Here is a 20758-nt window from a genome sequence, read left to right on the forward strand (position 1 = left end):
TTCGACAAAAAAAAAGATCAGTATGTAACTAAAGAAAACTTGAATAGTAAAACCACCATATATAATCGTTAAATCCAATGGATAATAATTATATTTAGACGACACACATCAAAACTATACCCGATAACGCACATGTGAAAAACAACACTTATTGTGCCCAGTATTAATGGAAACACGGATCATACCGATAACGGAGTTGATTCCGGAAAAATTTAATACTAAGAAAAAGAGAAAAAGAAACACAATATAATGTATGTGTAATCACAATATTTTATCAAATATATTTTGTGAAATGACTTATGTTATGAATACTAATATTATGAAGAAATAATATCTTGCAAAATAGTGCTTCCCTTAACTATTAGGTAAGCTAACATGAGGGATACTAAGTTTTTCTACGCTCATGTTTACCTCATCAGTTTTTACAATTGTTTGCGAAATCGGGTGATTGACCCTTGTTATTTTGAGGTGGTCCCCTTCGTTTGTGTATTGCCTGTCATACGTTTTACCTGATGTAAAATTGTTTAATCTTGATCCCTGTTTGTTTAAAATGTTAATGGTTTTATCTTCGCTTTCAATAGATTTTAATTTTGATTTAGAAAGTTCATAGTTCTTGGATGGCTTATTTTCTTTATGAAGGGTGAGGTTTCATGCTGACACCACGTTTAATTTTTGAACGGACTGATCTAATATTCAAGTAAAAGTAACGTTTTCCTGATACCTTTTTTACTTAATGCTAGTGCAGCCACGAAGTAACCAAATTAACCCAGGTTCTTTACATAAACTATGAAGACTAGACACCTTGTCACACTAGGGGACAAGTGTCTACAACAACCGACATAACGGACAATTCTCTGGGAGGACAAAGCTAATACTTGACCGGATAATGATTGGACAAGAAATAAAACCTAAATTTTCATATTTATTTCATACTAAAATACACAATAAATATTCTAATAGTATGACAGTAAATTGTACAACAATACAGAAGTTAAATAAAGTGGGGAAATGTCTTACTTTAAGGAGGGGCTTTTAAAATGTATCATTTAAACTTGTATTCCCAAGTCCTAGCGTTTGAACCCTAAATAATGCCAACACATTTAAGAGAAGTATTGGTCCAGAACAGTAAGAGTAAACAGCATGGCTGTAGTGATTACTGATAGTTACCTTCGAGGAAAGTATGAAGTCTGAACAATGTTAATTTAATTACGGAGACATGTTGACAGTTACAAACTATATTTATTAACCTTTTATACAGGAGAGTATCATAATAGCGTGCAGGGAAAACGTTACTATTACATTTCCCCAGCATTAGGTTGGCCTTTTGTGTACCCAAGGCAGGTGAAGAAAGTCAAATTAGGAGCGCTGTGAATGGATGTAAGGGTTCAATATTTTTTTTATTTTTCTATTAATAATTCCAGTGTGTATATTTATGTTCCGGACCATATGAGTATTTGGACCATACGCGTATGGTCATGACCATATGCGTATACTCATATGGTCCGACCATACGCGTATGGTCCGACCGTACGCGTATGGTCGGACCATATGAGTATTATACTCGTTTGGTTATTAACGGGCCGGACCATATGAGTATTTGGACCATATAGGTATTTTTTTTCAAATATACAATAGAAATATTACAATAAACTTTATCTTAAAAACAAATGTGTTTACAAAAAAATGTATTATTTTTACATGTCAAAAGCTACATATTCATTAAATATTGATGCCACAGTCAGTTGATCTTAGTTTTCATCGCTAATTGCATTCGTGTATGCTTTTATATGCTTAAAATGAAATTCACACGGTACCATACATGTAGGTTTTCTGAGATTGCCTGTTTTGGCTGCGTGCAGTGATATCGAATCGGACAATTCCGATGTGTCTACGGTGTTTTTGAGAAACTCTAGATCTCCAATATCGTAAAATGAATTTCACAGATCAAATTAGATAAAGACAGTGGCTATTTCATGGCTCTTAAATGCTATTTTACCGTCTTATAATTAAGATTAAATAGAAGTATAGAAAAAAATAATAAAAAAAAAAATTAGGAAAACATACACTTTTAATATTTTACTTTTAAAATGTCTTAAAAAATATCATGATCTTTAAAAAATATCATGATCCTTGCCGGTGATGTCACCTACTTTAAACAATAAAATTCCTTGTACACTATGTTCATTTAATTTTGGCATCTTTTTATAATTGTACTTACAAATAGTAAGAAATATTAACTGTGCGAAACTGTTTTTTTAAATAATTTTTTTTTAATATACATAAAATGACATTTTTGTGACGTAACAATCAGAAGGGTCACACCTAATGAAGAGTTTAAAAGTATACGTGTTGATAACCCCGACCATACGCGTACGGTCCGACCATACGCGTATGGTCGGACCATATGAGTATATACCCATATGGTCATGACCATACGCGTATGGTCCAGATACTCATATGGTCCGGAACATTTACAATATAAATTTTGAAATCTGTTGCAATATTTTCTAGAGAACTATTCGAAAAATCTTCCAAAATTTCATAAATTTGGTGCAAAATGACGGTGGGCATGGATAACATAAACAAGCCCCGTTGATAGTTAGTCATGATATTCTTTTGCTTTAATTTTTAAAACAGAATGATAAAGTACTAACACCACAGTCACATAACTGTTTTATCCAGGTTTTTATCATAAAAAGTGGTAAAGGAGTAGGTTCAGTTAGACCCCTTTTTGGCCCCAAAATATAGCAGTTTTACAAAATTGTGAAAATATAATCTTTGAGCTATTTTTTTTAAAGTAAAATGCTTCTGCTACATAAATATGGGCTGTTTTTGACAATACAATGCACAAATATCGCGTACTAGCATCATTAAGTCATGCTAAATTACTGAAATCTTCACAATTTTAGCATTTTAGTTAAATTTTATACGGTTTCCGTCTATAATGAAAGTGGCCGCATTCGTGTTCATTCATAATATTAAAATATAAGTTGTATTTGATGATAATACATAACATATATAAAGGTTATGGATGAACACGGATGCGGCCACTTTCATTTTTGACAAAAACCATCTGAAAAGTGATTTTTTTTTGGCATATTTGATAGATGTTGCATATTTAAGCTTGAATCAGAGCGTTAGTAATGACTAAGTCAGTTAAAATCGTTCACATAAACTAATCGAATCAATTGAAATAGACACTTAAGTGTTTAAAAAGTGTCCAAACACTTTCGTTAGATGAACCTGTAATTTGAGGCCAAACTCGGTCCTTACCGGACCTACTCCTTTAAAAAATGTTAATATTGTCGCTTATGGCAAAATAAATAGTACCGTTTTCCCTGCAACATAATACATAACAATTAAGTCCGGATCGTATCCGGTTAAGATATGTCAAGATAACGGTATGTGACAACCACTTTTCTCGGTGGTTATAAAACATCTTCCTGAGACTAGGTTTAAAAAAAGAGGGACGAAAGATACCAAAGGGACAGTCAAACTCATAAATCTAAAACAAACTGACAACGCCATGGCTAAAAATGAAAAAAGACAAACAGAAAAACAATAGTACACAAGACACAACATAGAAAACTAAAGCCTCGGTCACACCTTACCGGATAGCTCGAACGGACGCCTAACGGATAACTTTTTTTCAATCCGTTCAAGTCCGTTAGACGTCCGTCCATATCCGTTGCATGTCCGTTAAGCGTCCGTTTTATCCGTCGACGTCCGTTCTGTCCGGTGGAAAATTTTGAGCATGTTCAAAACTTTGAACGGACGTCTAACGGATAAAATGTCCGTTGAACGTCCGTTAGACGTCCGTTAGGCGTCCGTTTTGTACGGTACTCGTCCGTTTCGTTTCCGTTTTGTATCTGTTACGTGTCCGTTATACATCCGTTGGAGGTCTGGCAGAAAAATTCACCAACGGACTTCTAACGGACGTCTAACGGATAAAACGGATGAGAAACGGACTTCTACCGGACGTATAACGGACAGAACGGATGATGAACGGATCTGAAACGGATAAAATTGATGCCAATTGAAAATTTCTCGTCAGAAATGCCAAAAATATTTCTTAAGGTTCATGAATTCTTATTATCCATAATCGATCTTAGAGTAAGGACACATCTTCACAATCAAGCAGCTGTTAAACTTATTCATGTCAGACACTACCCTTTAGCGGCATTTTGAAGAACAAACAAAAATACGTTACACAGAACTTTGACTCTGGAGGCTCACAAATCAAATAGATTTGCTTTCATTATTATATTGCATGTTTTTTTTAGTTTTGTTTGGTAGTATTTGCATGATTTTTTATGTGATAGTCGGTTAAAAAGTTCATCAGAGCTCATGTTTTGTCTGTTATTATGTATATATATGCCGTCTCGAAATAAAATCTACTTACTTAATTACTTAACTAGAACATTTTCAATATTAATGCGATTTACATGTATTAATATTGTCGCCTTTAATTTTTTCGTAAATCTTGTTTATCCGTTTTATCCGGTACGCTTCCGTTAGGTGTCCGTTTTATGCGGTACTCGTCCGTTGGATGTACGTTCGACATCCGTTCTGTCCGTTACGTCTCCGTGTCTCGTCCGTTGCATATCCGTTGCATGTCCGTTATGCATTCGTTAGGCGTCCGTTTTAGTTGGTCAGTACATCAACGGACGCCCAACGGATAACAATTTTGTCAACGGACAACTTTTATTTTCATCCGTTAGGCGTCCGTTCGTCTTATCCGGTAAGGTGTGACCGATGCTTTAAGAATAAACAACACGAACCATTTTGCCGCTGTAGAGAAAAAATATGGAACGCCACAGCTGCCTTATGATAACAATAAGGTTGAGATCAAACATGAAGTAAATTTTCTATACAATAATGACATTTGACTATACTACTCTGTCAATTTGCTTTAATACTAAAATCAATATATATACTACAAAGACGTTTTGATATAACAAGTCCAATAACCTTTTCAGGCTATGCTGTCATCTTATTTTGTCATGAAGCTATTTTTGTATAATGCCAACATCTGGTTTAAGAATAAATGTGTTTATTTCCGATGCAAAAGAGTGAATTAAAATTAATTCCAAAATATGCCATCTTTAATGGCCTTACAACAGTACCGTAACTATATCTCTTCTGAATAAGTCTGTTTAAAGATTTGGTTAGGTTTTGAAATGAATGACGAAATGTTTTTACTTTTTTTATTTATATTGCTTAGTACGAATATTTCCATTAAATATTGGATGTAAAATTCCTGAACGTGTAGATGCATGTTGATTTTTTTTTTCGAAAGACGTGTTTGTACCGATGACAACATTTAGTAAATGTTTTTACCAGTTTCTGATATCGAAAACCCTGGTGTTATAACTTTTCAGTAATACAGAAATTTCATTCGTTAAAATAATTGCTTTGTTACATGTAAACACGAACGAATCAAACAAGTTGAGATACAGTGAAACCTGATTAAACAGAACCCTAAACAAACCGGAAACCTGTCTAATCCAAACTTGTTCTGAAGACCAATCATATCACATTTTATGCATTGTGAACCTGATCATGAAACCGAATACCTGCCAAAACCGAACAAAATCTCAAGTCCCGAAAGGTGTTCGGTTTAGTCAGGTTTTACTGTAATATGATGACCAGGGAAAAGAGGAAGTGAAAGATACAAGAGGGAAACTCAAACTCATCAGGAAGTTCACCTTCTAAAAATGACACTTTGACACAATCCCCAATTCCATTTTCTTTTTTATGTATCTATCTTAAACTTTTAATATACAGTAAAACCTGACTAAACCGAACCCTTTCGGGACTTGAGATTTTGTTCGGTTTTGGCAGGTGTTCGGTTTCATGAGGTTCACAATGCATAAAATGTGATATGATTGGTCTTCAGAACAAGTTTGGATTAGACAGGTTACCGGTTTGTTCAGGGTTCGGTTTAATCAGGTTTCATTGTACCAATAGATCATAATAGAACGGACAAAGGAAAAAGCGTTATGGTAATAATTTTCTTGAGTTATGTAGATGTAACAGTTTATTTATTATGAATAGAAGACTATGTAGTGATAGAGTTGGACAATTCACCCATAGAAACGCAAGTGTAGTAGACTTTAAACTGTCACCAGTCAGTTTCAAGGTCGAAATAATTGGTCAGTACAATATGCAAAAAATTTAAGCGAAATCTTACAAAACCACCAAACACCGGCGGAAGCAGAATCCATAGGTCTTTTCACAGAAAAGTACAAAGACCTAATAATAAGAAGAAAACAAATAGGTGTTTTCCACAGAAATTAGAAAATACCTAATAATAATCAGAACAAACCCAGTAGGTCTTTCCTAATAATTTGAAACTTTGATAAAAAAAAATCCCAAAAAATAAAAAGTTGAACTTTTTTTTCAAAATCTGAATTGTTAAGTGATAAACGGACCATTTTATAGCTTGTCTGTGCTTGGAGCAGCAACTAAAAACTACTCAATCAGCTTCTTCAAAAAGAAATTGCACTTCAATATTCAGAAAAAGATTGAACGAAGAGAAAATGAAAAGAAATATAACTTTTTTTTTAATCTCTTAGTGTATTCGAGACTGAGAAATTTTGTCAACTTTGAATCACAATAAGATCGATTGAATATTATTCTTCAGGCTAAACTATATGGGGGAAAATGTAACTGTACAAACAAATATAAGAGACTAAAAATAAAATAATGTTAAAATAAAAGAATATTACATACAGATACATCGATCTCAAACCAGAAGATCGATCCCCTACCCATATTCATCAGGATTTAATTTAGCCTGTCAAAATTTAAAGCTAAGCAAAAGATGTATCCCTTGGTCTTTCAGACTTCCGTTATCGTTATCGAAATATTTATAGTATATACAAATAAGGTAAGTTATGCTTATTTTTGTATACAACTATTATTTTACAGCAGGATAATATAAACAAAAAAGATGTGGTATGACTGCCAAAAAAACAACTCTCCACAAGAGACCAAATGACACCAAAATTAACAGCTATAGGTCACCAGAGGGTCTTTAAACAATGGGCAAAGCTAATTCCGCAGCAACAAAGACAACCACAGAATTACAGCCTCTTGACTTGGGACAGATAGTAACATACATAATGTGGCGGGGTTGAACATGTTAGCGGGATCCCAACCCTTCCCTAGCCCAGGACAGTATTGTAACAGTACAGCATAAGAACGAACTATTAAACTCAGTTGAAAAAGGCTTAACTCATCAGATGGATACAAATAAAAATACATATAACAAAATTACACAGTGGACGTGACCAGGTACTTGTACATTCCAACAACCAAAAGACAAAAAGTACAGAGCTGAGAGTAGTCGCAGTTACTGACAGCTAGTTCAAAGCCAATAACTAACTAAACAAAATCATTCATCTTATACTAAATCATCAATCAGTACACATCAAACATCCAATGGATTTAGTGTAAAGATGTCATATACAGGCAGAGAAAAACATGACCTGGCTTGTGCAATACCAATATTTAGGAATCGACTGATTGTAGATCCATGAAAGTGCACATGTATATAACAATAGTATTAGGTTTGCTTTTTACTTACTGATAACAAAATCAATAGTAATACCGATAAAAAAATATTCAAAGATCTAATTACAATGTTGATAGGTAACCTTTTAGAATAAGTTCATTTAAAGAATCGATAAGTTTACAATCTGTTTTATTACGCGCACCCTCTTAGTCCTGAAACAATATTCAGATAAATATGCAGAAAATAGTAAATCTAAAGATTGAAAGTACTAACTTCACACGTCGTTCTAAAAACTAAACGAAGTACGCTTGAATTCTGATGGATGCCCAAAGACTTGTAGGGAAATGGGAATCCGGTGAAATACCTTTGCAATTATTTACGATGCTTCTCTTTGAAATATCACCGGACTTGAGTGTTCTGTCTATACGGAAAGTAATAACATCGTAAACAAATCACCCCACCCACCCCTTTCCGCCTCTTTTTGTTTCTGACGATGTATCAATAATTAGCGCAGACTCCGATATGTACATAGTATTGGCTATTAAAACATACTTCCAACGTAAATACGCATGTATTGTAACCTATGTGCAAACGCTATGTTGATTTCACTGTGTTAAAGATTGCAATTTAAAATAGATGGGGAATGTGTCCATGGGACAGAGATGATGCCAGTTGCATACCATATAAAATTATAAAGCGACAAAACTGACTGACAGTAAATTAAAGTGACTCTACCCAAATTAGTGCTTGACCGGAGTTTAGTGAAAATAAGTATTGTCTATAAGTTTCATAAAATTTGATTAGAGCAAACTTAATACAGAGATTGAAAACGAAAAATTCAGCATTTTTTCCATTTGAAAGGGGCATAACTCTAGAAAATTTGGTGACAACCCCAAAATTTAAACAATGCAAGTACAATGGTTATAGAGAAGTTAAAAAATAATATACATAAAAATAAAAATGAATTAAAAATGCATAAAAGTCCAAATTTCGGATAAGATAACATATAAAAGAATATATATATTATACTTATACAGTCAAATATAAAAGTTAAAATTGTATAAAGAAACACAATGTCAATGTTGTTCAGGTGTATCAAAGTTAAAAGCGCAAATGTCCTTTAGTTTTATAGGTATAAAAAAAAACGCACAATGGTCCTTCGTCTGTCTGGTCACGCATTGTCTTTCACGTTCTTAATGAAAATTAACAAAATTCAGTATTTTTAAATACAAAATGAACGGATTCTGGGAAGAAACACCTTTTATTTTACTGTATTATCTGTCACAACAAAGATTCAGTTTCAAATATTATTATTATTATTATAAATTGGAATATTGGAATGTAGTCGTTATAGGTACAAAACGTGTTCTTTATTTTATCAATCATATAGACTTGTGTTCCGCCTTTGGTGTTTTCTCATAAAGTACGGAAAATGGTTTTGTTTGATACGCTTGTATGATCTTTATCTCTAGAAACACCATGATATATTATGGTGTTTGTAGAGATATAGTGAACATTTGATTGTTCATGTATAAATAGTGTGAAAGAGTAGAGCCATGCGCTTTTTTATTATGTAGGAAAATGCTACTACGGACAAGATGCCATACACATTTAAACAGTGAACTAATGTTTTAGAAATTGGACAAAGAAAAAATTAAAAAAAAAAAACGAATTGTATACAGGCGGAAACCGAGTTGAAATAGAACAAAAGAATCAAAGCTCTTTTTTTTTTTTTTTTAGAGAAGGCGATAAATGCTAACTGTTATGTTTACTATAGTAAAAAAAATAAAAGTTAATAGAAACAAATAAAACGACAATTTTGTTCTAGAAGTTCAGTGGAAGCAATGAACATGATGAACAGTTAGTGAAAAATAGTATCCCCTTTTCATTGCTTTCTTGCAAATTAAGCTTACTGTTTGTGTCGTAATTGAGCATATATGTACAAATGTATGTAATCAGAATCTTTCATAGATTTTATATCCATTAGTTTAAATGGTAAAATATCATTTCTTTGTGGTGTATCCATGGCAACAATAAGCATTCATTTGTTATAAAATATAGCAAAAAGGGGAAAACGATGTCACATATTTCCCCAGAATTTTACCAGAAGTAGAAGTTCAAAGCACTTAAAGTAATAATTTTTCTGAAACTGTTTACATACATCTATCAAGAAATCCAATAAAAATCATATTTCTTTAATCTCATTTTTGTAAAATTATGTCACAAACTTCGTGTAGAAAAAAGTGTTTGTAAACATTACATTGATTTCTGGACCTGTGACCGGTCTAGCTCTGAAAATACGAAGAGTAAATCAGAAAGTACAATGTAGCCCACAAACCATGTAAAAAATACTCTTTATGTTCTTATAAACCATCTTTGAAAGCTAAATTAGTACTCAGATGTCTAAAAAAGATTTTTTGCAAAATAATTTCATATTCAAAAATACAAACTCCTAACTGTGTTTTGCTACCTCTATAATTATCACAACATACCAAGCTCAAACGAAAATTCAAAACGGATAGTCCCTTATCAAATGGCAAAATCAAAGGCTCAAATATATCAATCAAATGGAAAATAACTATTTGGTGAAAAAAATTTGGTTTTCTAGTTAGCTAAACCTTTCACTTCTATAAAATTCATTTATATAAACAACATTGTTCGCAAAATTGTAAAAAAATGGTGCAATAGTCAACATAGTTTTATGATCTTAATCACTATAAAACCAAAGACATCCTTATCCAGGTATTCCATATAAGTTTATCACTCGAAAACATAGCCTTAACTGTTATGGGTATTGACATGGGCTATTCTTCAGTTATTAAAAATACGCATTTTCATCATGCTGATAGTATTGTTAATGTGACAAACGCTTCAAAAATATTTCTTTCTATTTTCAGCAAAGAATGTGTACAAAGGTGTTCTAGCCTTTTTATTTTTAATATGGATGATATGGACGTTAGGACATATAAAAGATTTTGAAAGAATAGATTTAAATAATATCAAGACACAACCTCGAGTTTCAAGACCTCGTGATTCGGAAAAAAATTTCACTATATTATTTTATGCAAAACCTTCTTGGTTTAATCCAAAAAGAGATAATTTTGATAGATGTTACTACAGAAATTGTGAATTTACAGTAGACAAAATGCTTTTTTCCAAAAGTGAGGCTGTCATCTTTCATCATAATTCTTTCGCAACATTGCCTGACAAGCCAAATGGTCAAGTATGGATATTTGTTACTCTCGAGAGTCCATATCATACTAGTAACAATTTTAAAACTGACAAATTGAAGATGAAATTTAATTGGACACAATCGTATCGAAAAGATTCAGATGGATTTTCACCGTATGCAGTTCTGAGGAAACAGCTTAAAAATCCAGTAACAAATTACACTGCTATATTCACGAATAAAACAAAAAACATTGCTTGGGTCGTTAGCCATTGTCGAACTCAATCAAAGAGAGAAGCCTATGTAAAAGAACTGGTGAAATATATTGATGTTGATATTTATGGAAGTTGTGGGAAACCTTGCCCATCCAAAAACAATGAAGATTGTAAATCTATTTTGAGTAAAACTCACAAATTTTATCTTTCTTTTGAAAATTCATTATGCAAGGACTATTTGACTGAAAAAATATTTACACTGTACAGAAATGATATGAACTTTATTCCAATTGTTCGCGGTGCACCTAATGCAGGAGACTATTTGCCACCAAACACATATGTCTCAACATCTGAGTTTAAGTCACCCCAGCAGCTAGCGGCTTTTCTAAAGGAGATCAGAAACAATAAAACACGTTATATTTCATATTTGAAAGAAAAAGACAAATATTTTGATGATGGATCTGGAGGGTTAAGCCTGGGATTTTGTGACATATGTTATCATATGAATGTTAGACATCAAAAGCCTAAAATTATTGATATCAACAAGTGGTTATGGGAAAATCAGTGTCATAATCCAAATGACCTGCACACTTAAAATGAAGATTTCTATTTGGAACATAAATTTATACTGAACATTATAAGTATGTTTGAGGCAAAATGAGAAGAATGTTTAAATAAATTCATTCTATCATATTGTCATTTTGCTAAGTTTCTTTTGTGACCTATTCTGACATCAGACTTTCTTTATTCTACATTGGCTAGAGGTATATGGGGAGGGTTGATATCTCACAAAACATATTTAACTCCGCCGAATTTTTGCGCCTGTCGTGAGTCAGGAGCCTCTAGCCTTTGTTAGTTTTATATGTTTTCTTAATTTCAGTTCACCTATATGTTTTGGAAGTTTGTGTGACGTCCATTTTCACTAAACTAGAACACAATTTTATTAAGAGGCCAGCTGAGGACCAACTCCGGATTCTCGCTGTGTTGAAGATCCATTGTTTGATTTTGGACGATGTCTGCTCCTTGGTCGGGTTGTTTCTTTGACATACTCCCCATTCTCCATTCTCAAGTTTATCTTCCTGTCTGTATTATTTTACACTAGTCATTTTGGGGCTCTTTACTGCTAGCTATATTTGTACTTTGACTTATAATTGTTTACTTTTTACTCATTGTGACTTTGATGGATAGTTGTCTCGATGATGTTCAAAGGTACCAGGCTTATAATTTAATACGACAGACGCGCTTTTCGTCTACATAAGACTCATCAGTGACGCTCAGATCGAAATAGTTAGAAAGCAAAACAAGTAAAAAATTGAAGAGCACTGATATTGATGACCCAAAATTCCAAAATGTTTTGCCAAATACGGGTAAGGTTATTTATGCCCAGGATAAGACAATCCTTAGTATTTCGAATAATTCATACTTTTGCAAACAGTAAATTTTTTTAAATGTTTTTTTATTGATAGCGGTGTCCATAAACAATCCCAGCAAAAACATCAATACCTTTGTCAATAAGTGAACTATATATATCGCTTCCTGAACAGACTTTTCAAAAGTTATATGGCGTATACTATACATTTATTTTGTAGTTATTTTTATCGTAGTCTGATTTAACCTTTGTAATGTAAAATAATTACTGTTAGAAAGGTGTGCATGGTGTGTGTCTGTGTGGAGATTACAAGGATGTGTGGTAATCAAGTAAAAGTCTTCGATTTTCAATGATTTAAAAATGATGAAACTGCACCTTGTTTTTCGGATATCATTTAGGTCATTTTTTACCCAGGCCATAAATCATAATCAGGTAACCTAGCCTTGTATAATTATAATTACTATATAATATATATTGTACAATAACATCTTCATGCCTTATATATCATGTACTGTAGTACGCCGCTAGATTAAAACTGACGAGGAAAGGTAACACACGGCCAGCGGAGCTCTTTTATTTGAGAGCCCAGGTGGTTGTGTGGTCTACCGGGACGGCTGCAGTGCAGGCGATTTGGTGTCACGATATCACAGTAGCATGGGTTCGAATCCCGGCGAGGGAACAACCAAAAATTTGAGAAAGCAAATTTACAGATCTAACATTGTTGGGTTGATGTTTAGACGAGTTGTATATACATTATGTACACAGCCATGTATCACCATCATTGATGGCGATCCGATGGATACATCTGTTGTAGAGTTGTCACTGACTCAGACGTACTTATAAATATAATTATTTTCTGTGACTGTATATTACATTAATTTGAAGGATCCTTTACTATAGATAGTTTAGCTGATCTGTAACAATAACATCTTCATGCCTTATATATCATGTACTATAGTACGCCGCTAGATTAAAACTGACGAAGAAAGGTAACACACGGCCAGCGAGAGCTCTTTTATTTGAGAGCCCAGGTGGTCGTGTGGTCTAGCGGGACGGCTGCAGTGCAGGCGATTTGGTGTCACGATATCACAGTAGCATGGGTTCGAATCCCGGCGAGGGAACAACCAAAAATTTGCGAAAGCAAATTTACAGATCTAACATTGTTGGGTTGATGTTGAGACGAGTTGTATATACATTATGTACACAGCCATGTATCACCATCATTGATGGCGATCCGATGGATACATCTGTTGTAGAGTTGACACTGACTCAGACGTACGTATATATATATACATAAATATAGATCTAACATTGTTGGGTTGATGCTTAGACGAGTTGTATATACATTATGTACACAGCCATGTATCACCATCATTGATGGTGATCCGATGGATACATCTGTTGTAGGGTTGTCACTGACTCAGACGTACTTATATATATGTATATATACGAGTCTAAATTGAAAACTACGTTCAAACCTATGATTGCGTTGGATAAAAACCGCAATTTTTATACGTGTGCATGTAAAACAAGTTTCGTTGTAGAAGGGTCTAATAACAGCACAAACACCATTTTCCAAAAGACCAAAAAAGTGAAAAAGTATATTTAAACCATACGCATTTGACTAATAGGTCGAACAACTGATATTCTTTAACCCTGCTGACTGCCATTGGCGATTGCCAAATAAAATTGATCACAAGATGTAACAAAATGGATCTTAATATATATTTAATACTAAACAGAAAACAAATTTTTAACTTGTGGCCACGATGTTATGCCACAAACATACGGTGTCAATATTTTTTAGTACACCAGATCCGGATTTCGACAATAAATGTCTCTTCAGTGATGTTAGTGATCGAAACGGTATTTGGAAGGCCATATAAAAAGTACCCTCATTTTTAGATAGACTCTTGAATTTTAAGAGTCAATATAGGATGAACGGATCATATAAACCGGAGGGAAAAAATGATACAAGCCCAAACGAATAAATATAAACGAGTCTAAATAGAAAACTACGTTCAAACCTATGATTTCGTTGGATAAAAACCGCAATTTTTATACGTGTGCATGTAAAACAAATTTCGTTGTATAAGGGTCTAAAAACAGCACAAACAAACAACATTTTCCAAAAGACCAAAAAAGTGAAAAAGTATATTTAAACAAAACGCATTTGACTAACAGGTCGAACAACTGATGTTCTTTAATATATATATATATATATATGAAAAGAAATATCATGACATAAATATTATATACTTATAAGTGGTTAAGTTTTAGTTTTCGAGAACTAAGACCTTATATTTAATATAGGAATATGTCTGCATGGAAATCAACGCGGAACTGTTCAAAAGCTGAAGAGGGATACACAAGTTCTTCTCAAAGTAAGTAATATAAATGATATTAAATGGGATACTATTAAAAAAAACAATCTCATTTACGTGTATTGAATTTCCAGAACTGATGTAGATATTTACATGGAATAAAGATTTTTCTAATGATAATGATATAATGAACGGATCTCTCCAAACATTATATTCAAAATCAATACTGTTAAATTGTTTTTAATTTTCACAGCCATGAATCATTCAAACATTTTACATCGAGTGTTTCCTTGCGGTAAATGCTTCTTTCCTTAATACCATATCCAAAATACTTTTGCTAGTGATATTTGCCTTTTGAATAATGTCGTAAAGTTCAAAGTGACCGTGACAACCAAATTATTTTACGTAAGGTTTAATCATTCTTTTATTTCTCTTTTTTTTGGCAACATTTCATGCTAGATTTGATTTTTTTTATTTAGTAACATATGTTATTGATTATCACTTATTGTTCTAAGAACTATGTACTAGTTAAACAATTTTTGTTTGTTTATGCAGTTGGGTCATATAAAACAAAATTAAAAGATTAGAAAGGAGTCACAAAAATTGATCGATTATTTGTCAATTAAACTTCGTTGGTTATATTTTTAGAATACTTACCATGGTACATGTAGAATAGAAATGTATTTAAACACATATGTATATATAAATATGTTATGAACAAGATATCATTTTGTACAAATTATAAATAATATATTAAATAAATAATTATATAACTTTGCCAATGAGACAACTACATGTATCCACCAAAGATCAAATGAAGTAGATGTAAGCAAACCTTTTTTTCAACCTCACAGCATTCTTTAATGATATCTTAAGAGCATATAGTCGTCTATAGTCCTGGCAAGAAAAATGTGACACACATCAAATGAGAAAACTGATGGACAAATGTACAACGTTAACAAAAAAATATAGGAAATTCAAATACGTGTTTGATTGACTTGGACCAATGATTGGTAAATTACCTGCCACTTTCTGCCAGTGTTTCTATTGGTGGTTTCCTGCTATGTGTCAAATATTTATGCTTTTCTGTTACAACACTATCCAAATTTATGGATAGGGTTGGGTGCTCGTAGACATGTTTATTCCCGCCACATTCTATAAGTGTCTGTCCAAAGTCATGAGCCTGTAATTTAGTAGTTATTGTTTGATGTTGTGTAATATATTTGTTTTTCTTTATTTGTTGTTTTGTACATAAAATCAGGCCATTTTTTTCTCGTTTTAATTGTGTTCTTTTGACATTTTTGGGTCTTTTATGCGATATTGGTTTGGCTTATTGTTAAAGTGACGTATGATTGAAAAAACATACTTCATAAGTTCTCTTATTGAAAATAGTCTAATTTACAGTATTACCACATATCCATTTAGATATCAAACATCATTATCTCTGTTGTAGATATGGCAATATACAAATATGTTGTTAAAATGAATAAACAATTGAAAAACAATATCAAGTGGATCTTAGAAGGTATGCATACTTTTATTCAACGTTACTCCGTGTAAAAATTGTTGAGTTACAAGTTTCATGAGGTTGATAAGATACTGTCAATAAATAAACAATAAATGAAAACATATGTCATGTAAGAATTATTATTAAAACTTCAAGAATAGTAAATACAAAATGTAAATGTGTAATTTAACAGTTTCGATAATATTAGTTTACAAAATTTAAAACTCTATGAACAAAAAAGAATTTTATATATCTATTCTTTTTTGTACTTATTGACTAATTTGAAATTACATATTTTCAGAAATTCGAGGGGGAAAAGAAATTTTAAGGATAGTTAGTCTATTGAAGAATGATTTCAAAGGTATTTGTTTGAACTTTTAACGCACTCTTCATGCACATGTGATAATAAGGAAAGGAAGCTTCTCACAACTGATGATGATAGATATAAAAACAAGTATAGGCATAGTTGTTGACACATTTGTCCTACCTCTGGTCTTTTCGTACAGAATGACTGTTGTTTGCATTAAAGTCAAATCGCAAACATTCCATGCATGTTCATGACTGTTTAATATAAAAACAATAATCCATCAAAACCATGTGACGTAGATTATCGCATCTATCGTACAACAGCTTTCAACAAGATGAACCCCCGACAAATGACGTCACGATAAACGTTCTTTTAAAATGACAAACAAAAATACGTTCATGTACTTGAAAGATTTAATATATCTTTTCACGTTTTTTTTAGGATGTAAGTTGTTGAGTAAAACGGATTTATGGTTACATGTGTACGTTATGAGCAGAAAATTGCTAGTTGATTTTATTTACGATTTCCTTTGATTTTTTAAAAATATTCCTACAAAGATAAAATATTTTGATATTCCTACAAATTTTAAGTGTTCCTACACATTTTGCATTGCATTCAGAATATTCCTGCGCACTCTGCGCGATATATGTTGCCTTTAATTTGTAGGCTAAATATCACGTGAAAATAAAATTGATGTAGATGAATCGTTGTTAGAAAATATAAAATTTATTTGTTCATATGTTGTAAATTAATGTCTTAAGACTCTGAATTCGTCTTCTACTGAATATATATTTTTTGAAAGACATCAACTAGATGATTAAGTAACAATAATTTAATTTATTTTGTATATTTTCAAATTATAAGGAACATGTGCAAAACCTGCAAGAGATTGTACAGAGCTTAAGAAGTACAACAAACAATCCGGTGTATACAAAATAAGTGCAGGAAATTCTAAGGCTCTTAAGGTTTACTGTGATATGACAACTGACGGAGGTGGTTGGTCGGTTAGTATAATATCTTATTATTTATGTTCAGTTTAACAATTTGGTTTCTAAAAAGTTTCGCATTTGGTATTATTTAGTTTCGCATTGCTGAATTTTTTATCATCCGTGTTGTGTTTTGGGATTTCTCTGTTTTGTCTTTTGTTGGCATGTTTATTTCCATATTTTGCCGGCTTACGGTTCTTTTATTTGCTCCTTCGTTACCTTCGACTCTCATCCTTTCACACAAGTATCATTGTTTTGATTAACATGTAATCAAAAAAGAATTGTTATTCAATTAAAATGATTTTATTAAAGTATGTAGTATTTAAAAAGATAAAAAAAAAAAGGCTGAACTGATGCCTTAATTTATTACATTTTATTTACGGTTACAACTTAAGAGGTTATGGGGTGTAAAAAAATGTTTTCATTACTCGTCTATATCTATTTTTCACATGCTATGTTTAGAATTGTTTTAAATATGATAAATATAAAACTAACGACATATGGTTTGCTTGCCAAAGAGGCAACCATAAACCAGAGTTCAAATTATAGACAATCGTAGATCAAACATGAGAAATCCCTTACAGATTGATGCATGAAACACCAATTTTACACTGGACGATGATCAATTAAAACTCAATTAATCACAACTTTTGAGGGCTCGCTTTAAATTTGCGAAATACCGATCATGATGATATACCCTTCGTTAGAATAATATTAAATTGAGGTAAAATGTCCTATTCCTTAGATAATTCAGAGACACCAAGATGGAAACGTTGATTTCCAACGAACATGGCCAGAATATGAAAATGGGTTTGGAAATTTAGAAGGTGACTACTGGTTAGGTAAGTAATTTTTATCGACTTTGTTTGTGATAACCTTCTGTACAGAATCAATAAGTATGTATTAACACGCAATGAATGATTGATTCAATAAAAAAAGAAAATATATAAGGTATTCATTAACGACAGCAAATCAGTACATGTACAGTAAATAGTTATCAAAGGTACCAGGATTATAATTTGATACGCCAGAAGCACGATTCCTCTACATAAAACTCATCAGTGACGCTCAGATCAAAATAGTTATAAAGACAAACAAATTCATAGTTGAAGAGCATTGCGGTAAATACACAAAAAATAACACAGATCTTTTGTGCTGTACTCCATTTTATAGTCACATTGAGGTTTTCAACCCGCAATAAAACTATTCACCTCACTGCAAGTTTAAGAAGGGGCTCTAACTCGGGTTTAAGCAGAATTCTTTGCAAACTGATGCTCACTCCACAACTGTGATTTGAAGACCCAGGCCTTGGAGTTATAGCAATAAAACTGATGTGGCAAGGTAATCAAATATTTCACGTCACTCGTTTTTTGTCATTCGTTTTGTATTTCTACAGTATTTTGGTCATTATGAATATATTGTATAGCCTATACATTACGATGTTATATCTATCATGTCGTGTACTTGTCTTAATCTTTGATAAGGAAACGAAATCGAATCAACTACATTTATAACGAAAAGGATGTAAATAAATGAATACTGAATGTTTACTTGTAGATGTGCATTTTAGTTGCATTCTGTTTTGGGGTTGTTTTATAAAACAAGAAATATATCTCAAATTTTAGTTTACCTGGCCCAAAAAGAACAAATGAGGTTTCTCACCACTTAGCGTTCGTCGTCTATTGTTGCCCGTTGTCCGTCGTTAACTTTTACAAAATCAATCCTCACTGAAACTATTAAGTGAGGAACTTTAAAATGCAAACATTTCAGAATGTCAAATCCTACCAAAAAGTCTTGCACAACAAGAATCAAGGTGTGGGGTAGTTCCACCTATATGAATGGCCAAAAAGGGGGTTCCAAACCCCTCTTTTTCCGTCTGGATCCGCCACTGAGAAAGAAAGATACTTAAATAAACAAAAAATTATCAGCGAGACAAGATCAACAATTAAGACAATTGGCGCAGATTCTACGACGACTCATTGGAGTATAATTGTTAGAGTGTGCTATCTTCAATATACATACAGACACAGGTAAGCAACACATCGTCTTTAGAAGCCCAAGTTTTTTTTATGTGTATCTTATTTTTAAGGAAACAATCATATTCGTCATATGACATCTAGTGGGAAATATAAACTGAGGATAGATTTGACAGACATCAAAAATGAAAAGAAATACGCTGTGTACAAACAATTCAGTATTGGAGATTCAGCATCAAAATACAAACTAAGTGTTGGAAGTTACAGTGGAAATGCCGGTAAGTATATTTTTTTTGCCAATCTTTTTAATTTTCAAGAATAGCTATCAAGATAGAAGTTTTAAAATACAAGGGCTTTTCTACCTCAGGCATTACATTAGCTGTATTTGGCGAAACGTTTTGGAATTTTGGTTCTCAATGCTCTTCAACTTCGTACTTCATTTGGCCTTTTCTACTTTATTTGATTCAAGCGCCAATAATGAGTTTTTTGTAGACGTGACGCGCTTATGGCGTATATACTAAATCAAGTACGGATATCTATGATGAGTTCATTTTTAGTATTTTCATCCCTGTCGTATGGCGATTTTAAACGATATATCTTAATAATATGATTTAAGACTGATTCAGAAAATTGATCCTACTTGCATCATAGCATTCAAGAAAATTATATAGATATAGGAAGATGTGGTGTGAGTGCCAATGAGACAACTCTCCATCCAAACAACAATTTAAAAAGCAAACCATTATAGGTTAAAGTACGGCCTTCAACACGGAGCCTTGGCTCACACCGAACAACAAGCTATAAAGGGCCCCAAAATTACTAGTGTAAAACCATTCAAACGGGAAAACCAACGGTCTAATATGTATTTATTCAAAACTGACTAGCTAATCTTCCTTTATTGTACTGGGTTTTGATTTTGCTATAAGAAGCACTCAAACAGCCAAACCACTTATACTGATATACATCTAGGTTTGTGTTTTTATCTACCCAAAATTTAAGTAACTGAGAGAAAAATATTTGTTTTGTCAATAGATATTATCCCTTTTTATTCTGAATTGAAAAAAAAACGAGAGTTAAGCTATCGCTTTTGTTAGAAATTAAGAGCCAAATTGATGCGATGATCTGCAAAAATACACAAAAGAGAACAATAATAGAAAAAAAATGAAAAAGGTGAAACGTTATAAACTTTTTAGCACCAACTGAAACCCCATTATCATTACTCATAAAATAAGTAAATCTAGAAGATGCACATTTTTTACGTTAAAACATGAAATAGTATTAATTTTTTTTTTGTATGGAGGTCAGCTGAAGCACGCCTCCGGGTGCGGGTGTTTCTCGTTGCATTGCAGAACCATTGGTGGCCTTCGGTTGTTATTTGTTATCTGC

General features: G+C 32.6%; 2 protein-coding genes across 2 annotated transcripts; both read left to right on the forward strand.

The window, feature by feature from the left end:
* Positions 1-1454: 1454 nt before the first annotated feature.
* LOC134697884 (4-galactosyl-N-acetylglucosaminide 3-alpha-L-fucosyltransferase FUT6-like) lies at positions 1455-11498 on the forward strand. The gene is made up of 3 exons (XM_063560171.1): positions 1455-1595; positions 6647-6668; positions 10417-11498. The coding sequence occupies exons 1-3, from the start codon at positions 1470-1472 to the stop codon at positions 11496-11498; spliced, it is 1230 nt and encodes a 409-aa protein (XP_063416241.1). The 5' UTR covers positions 1455-1469.
* Positions 11499-14589: 3091 nt separating this feature from the next.
* Positions 14590-19234, forward strand: LOC134697885 (angiopoietin-4-like). Its single transcript, XM_063560172.1, has 6 exons — positions 14590-14656; positions 16050-16121; positions 16405-16464; positions 17275-17414; positions 18142-18238; positions 19167-19234. The coding sequence occupies exons 1-6, from the start codon at positions 14590-14592 to the stop codon at positions 19232-19234; spliced, it is 504 nt and encodes a 167-aa protein (XP_063416242.1).
* The last annotated feature ends 1524 nt before the right edge of the window (positions 19235-20758 follow it).

The sequence above is a fragment of the Mytilus trossulus genome, chromosome 14 (assembly GCF_036588685.1).
Source record: "Mytilus trossulus isolate FHL-02 chromosome 14, PNRI_Mtr1.1.1.hap1, whole genome shotgun sequence".
Classification (NCBI taxonomy): domain Eukaryota; kingdom Metazoa; phylum Mollusca; class Bivalvia; order Mytilida; family Mytilidae; genus Mytilus; species Mytilus trossulus.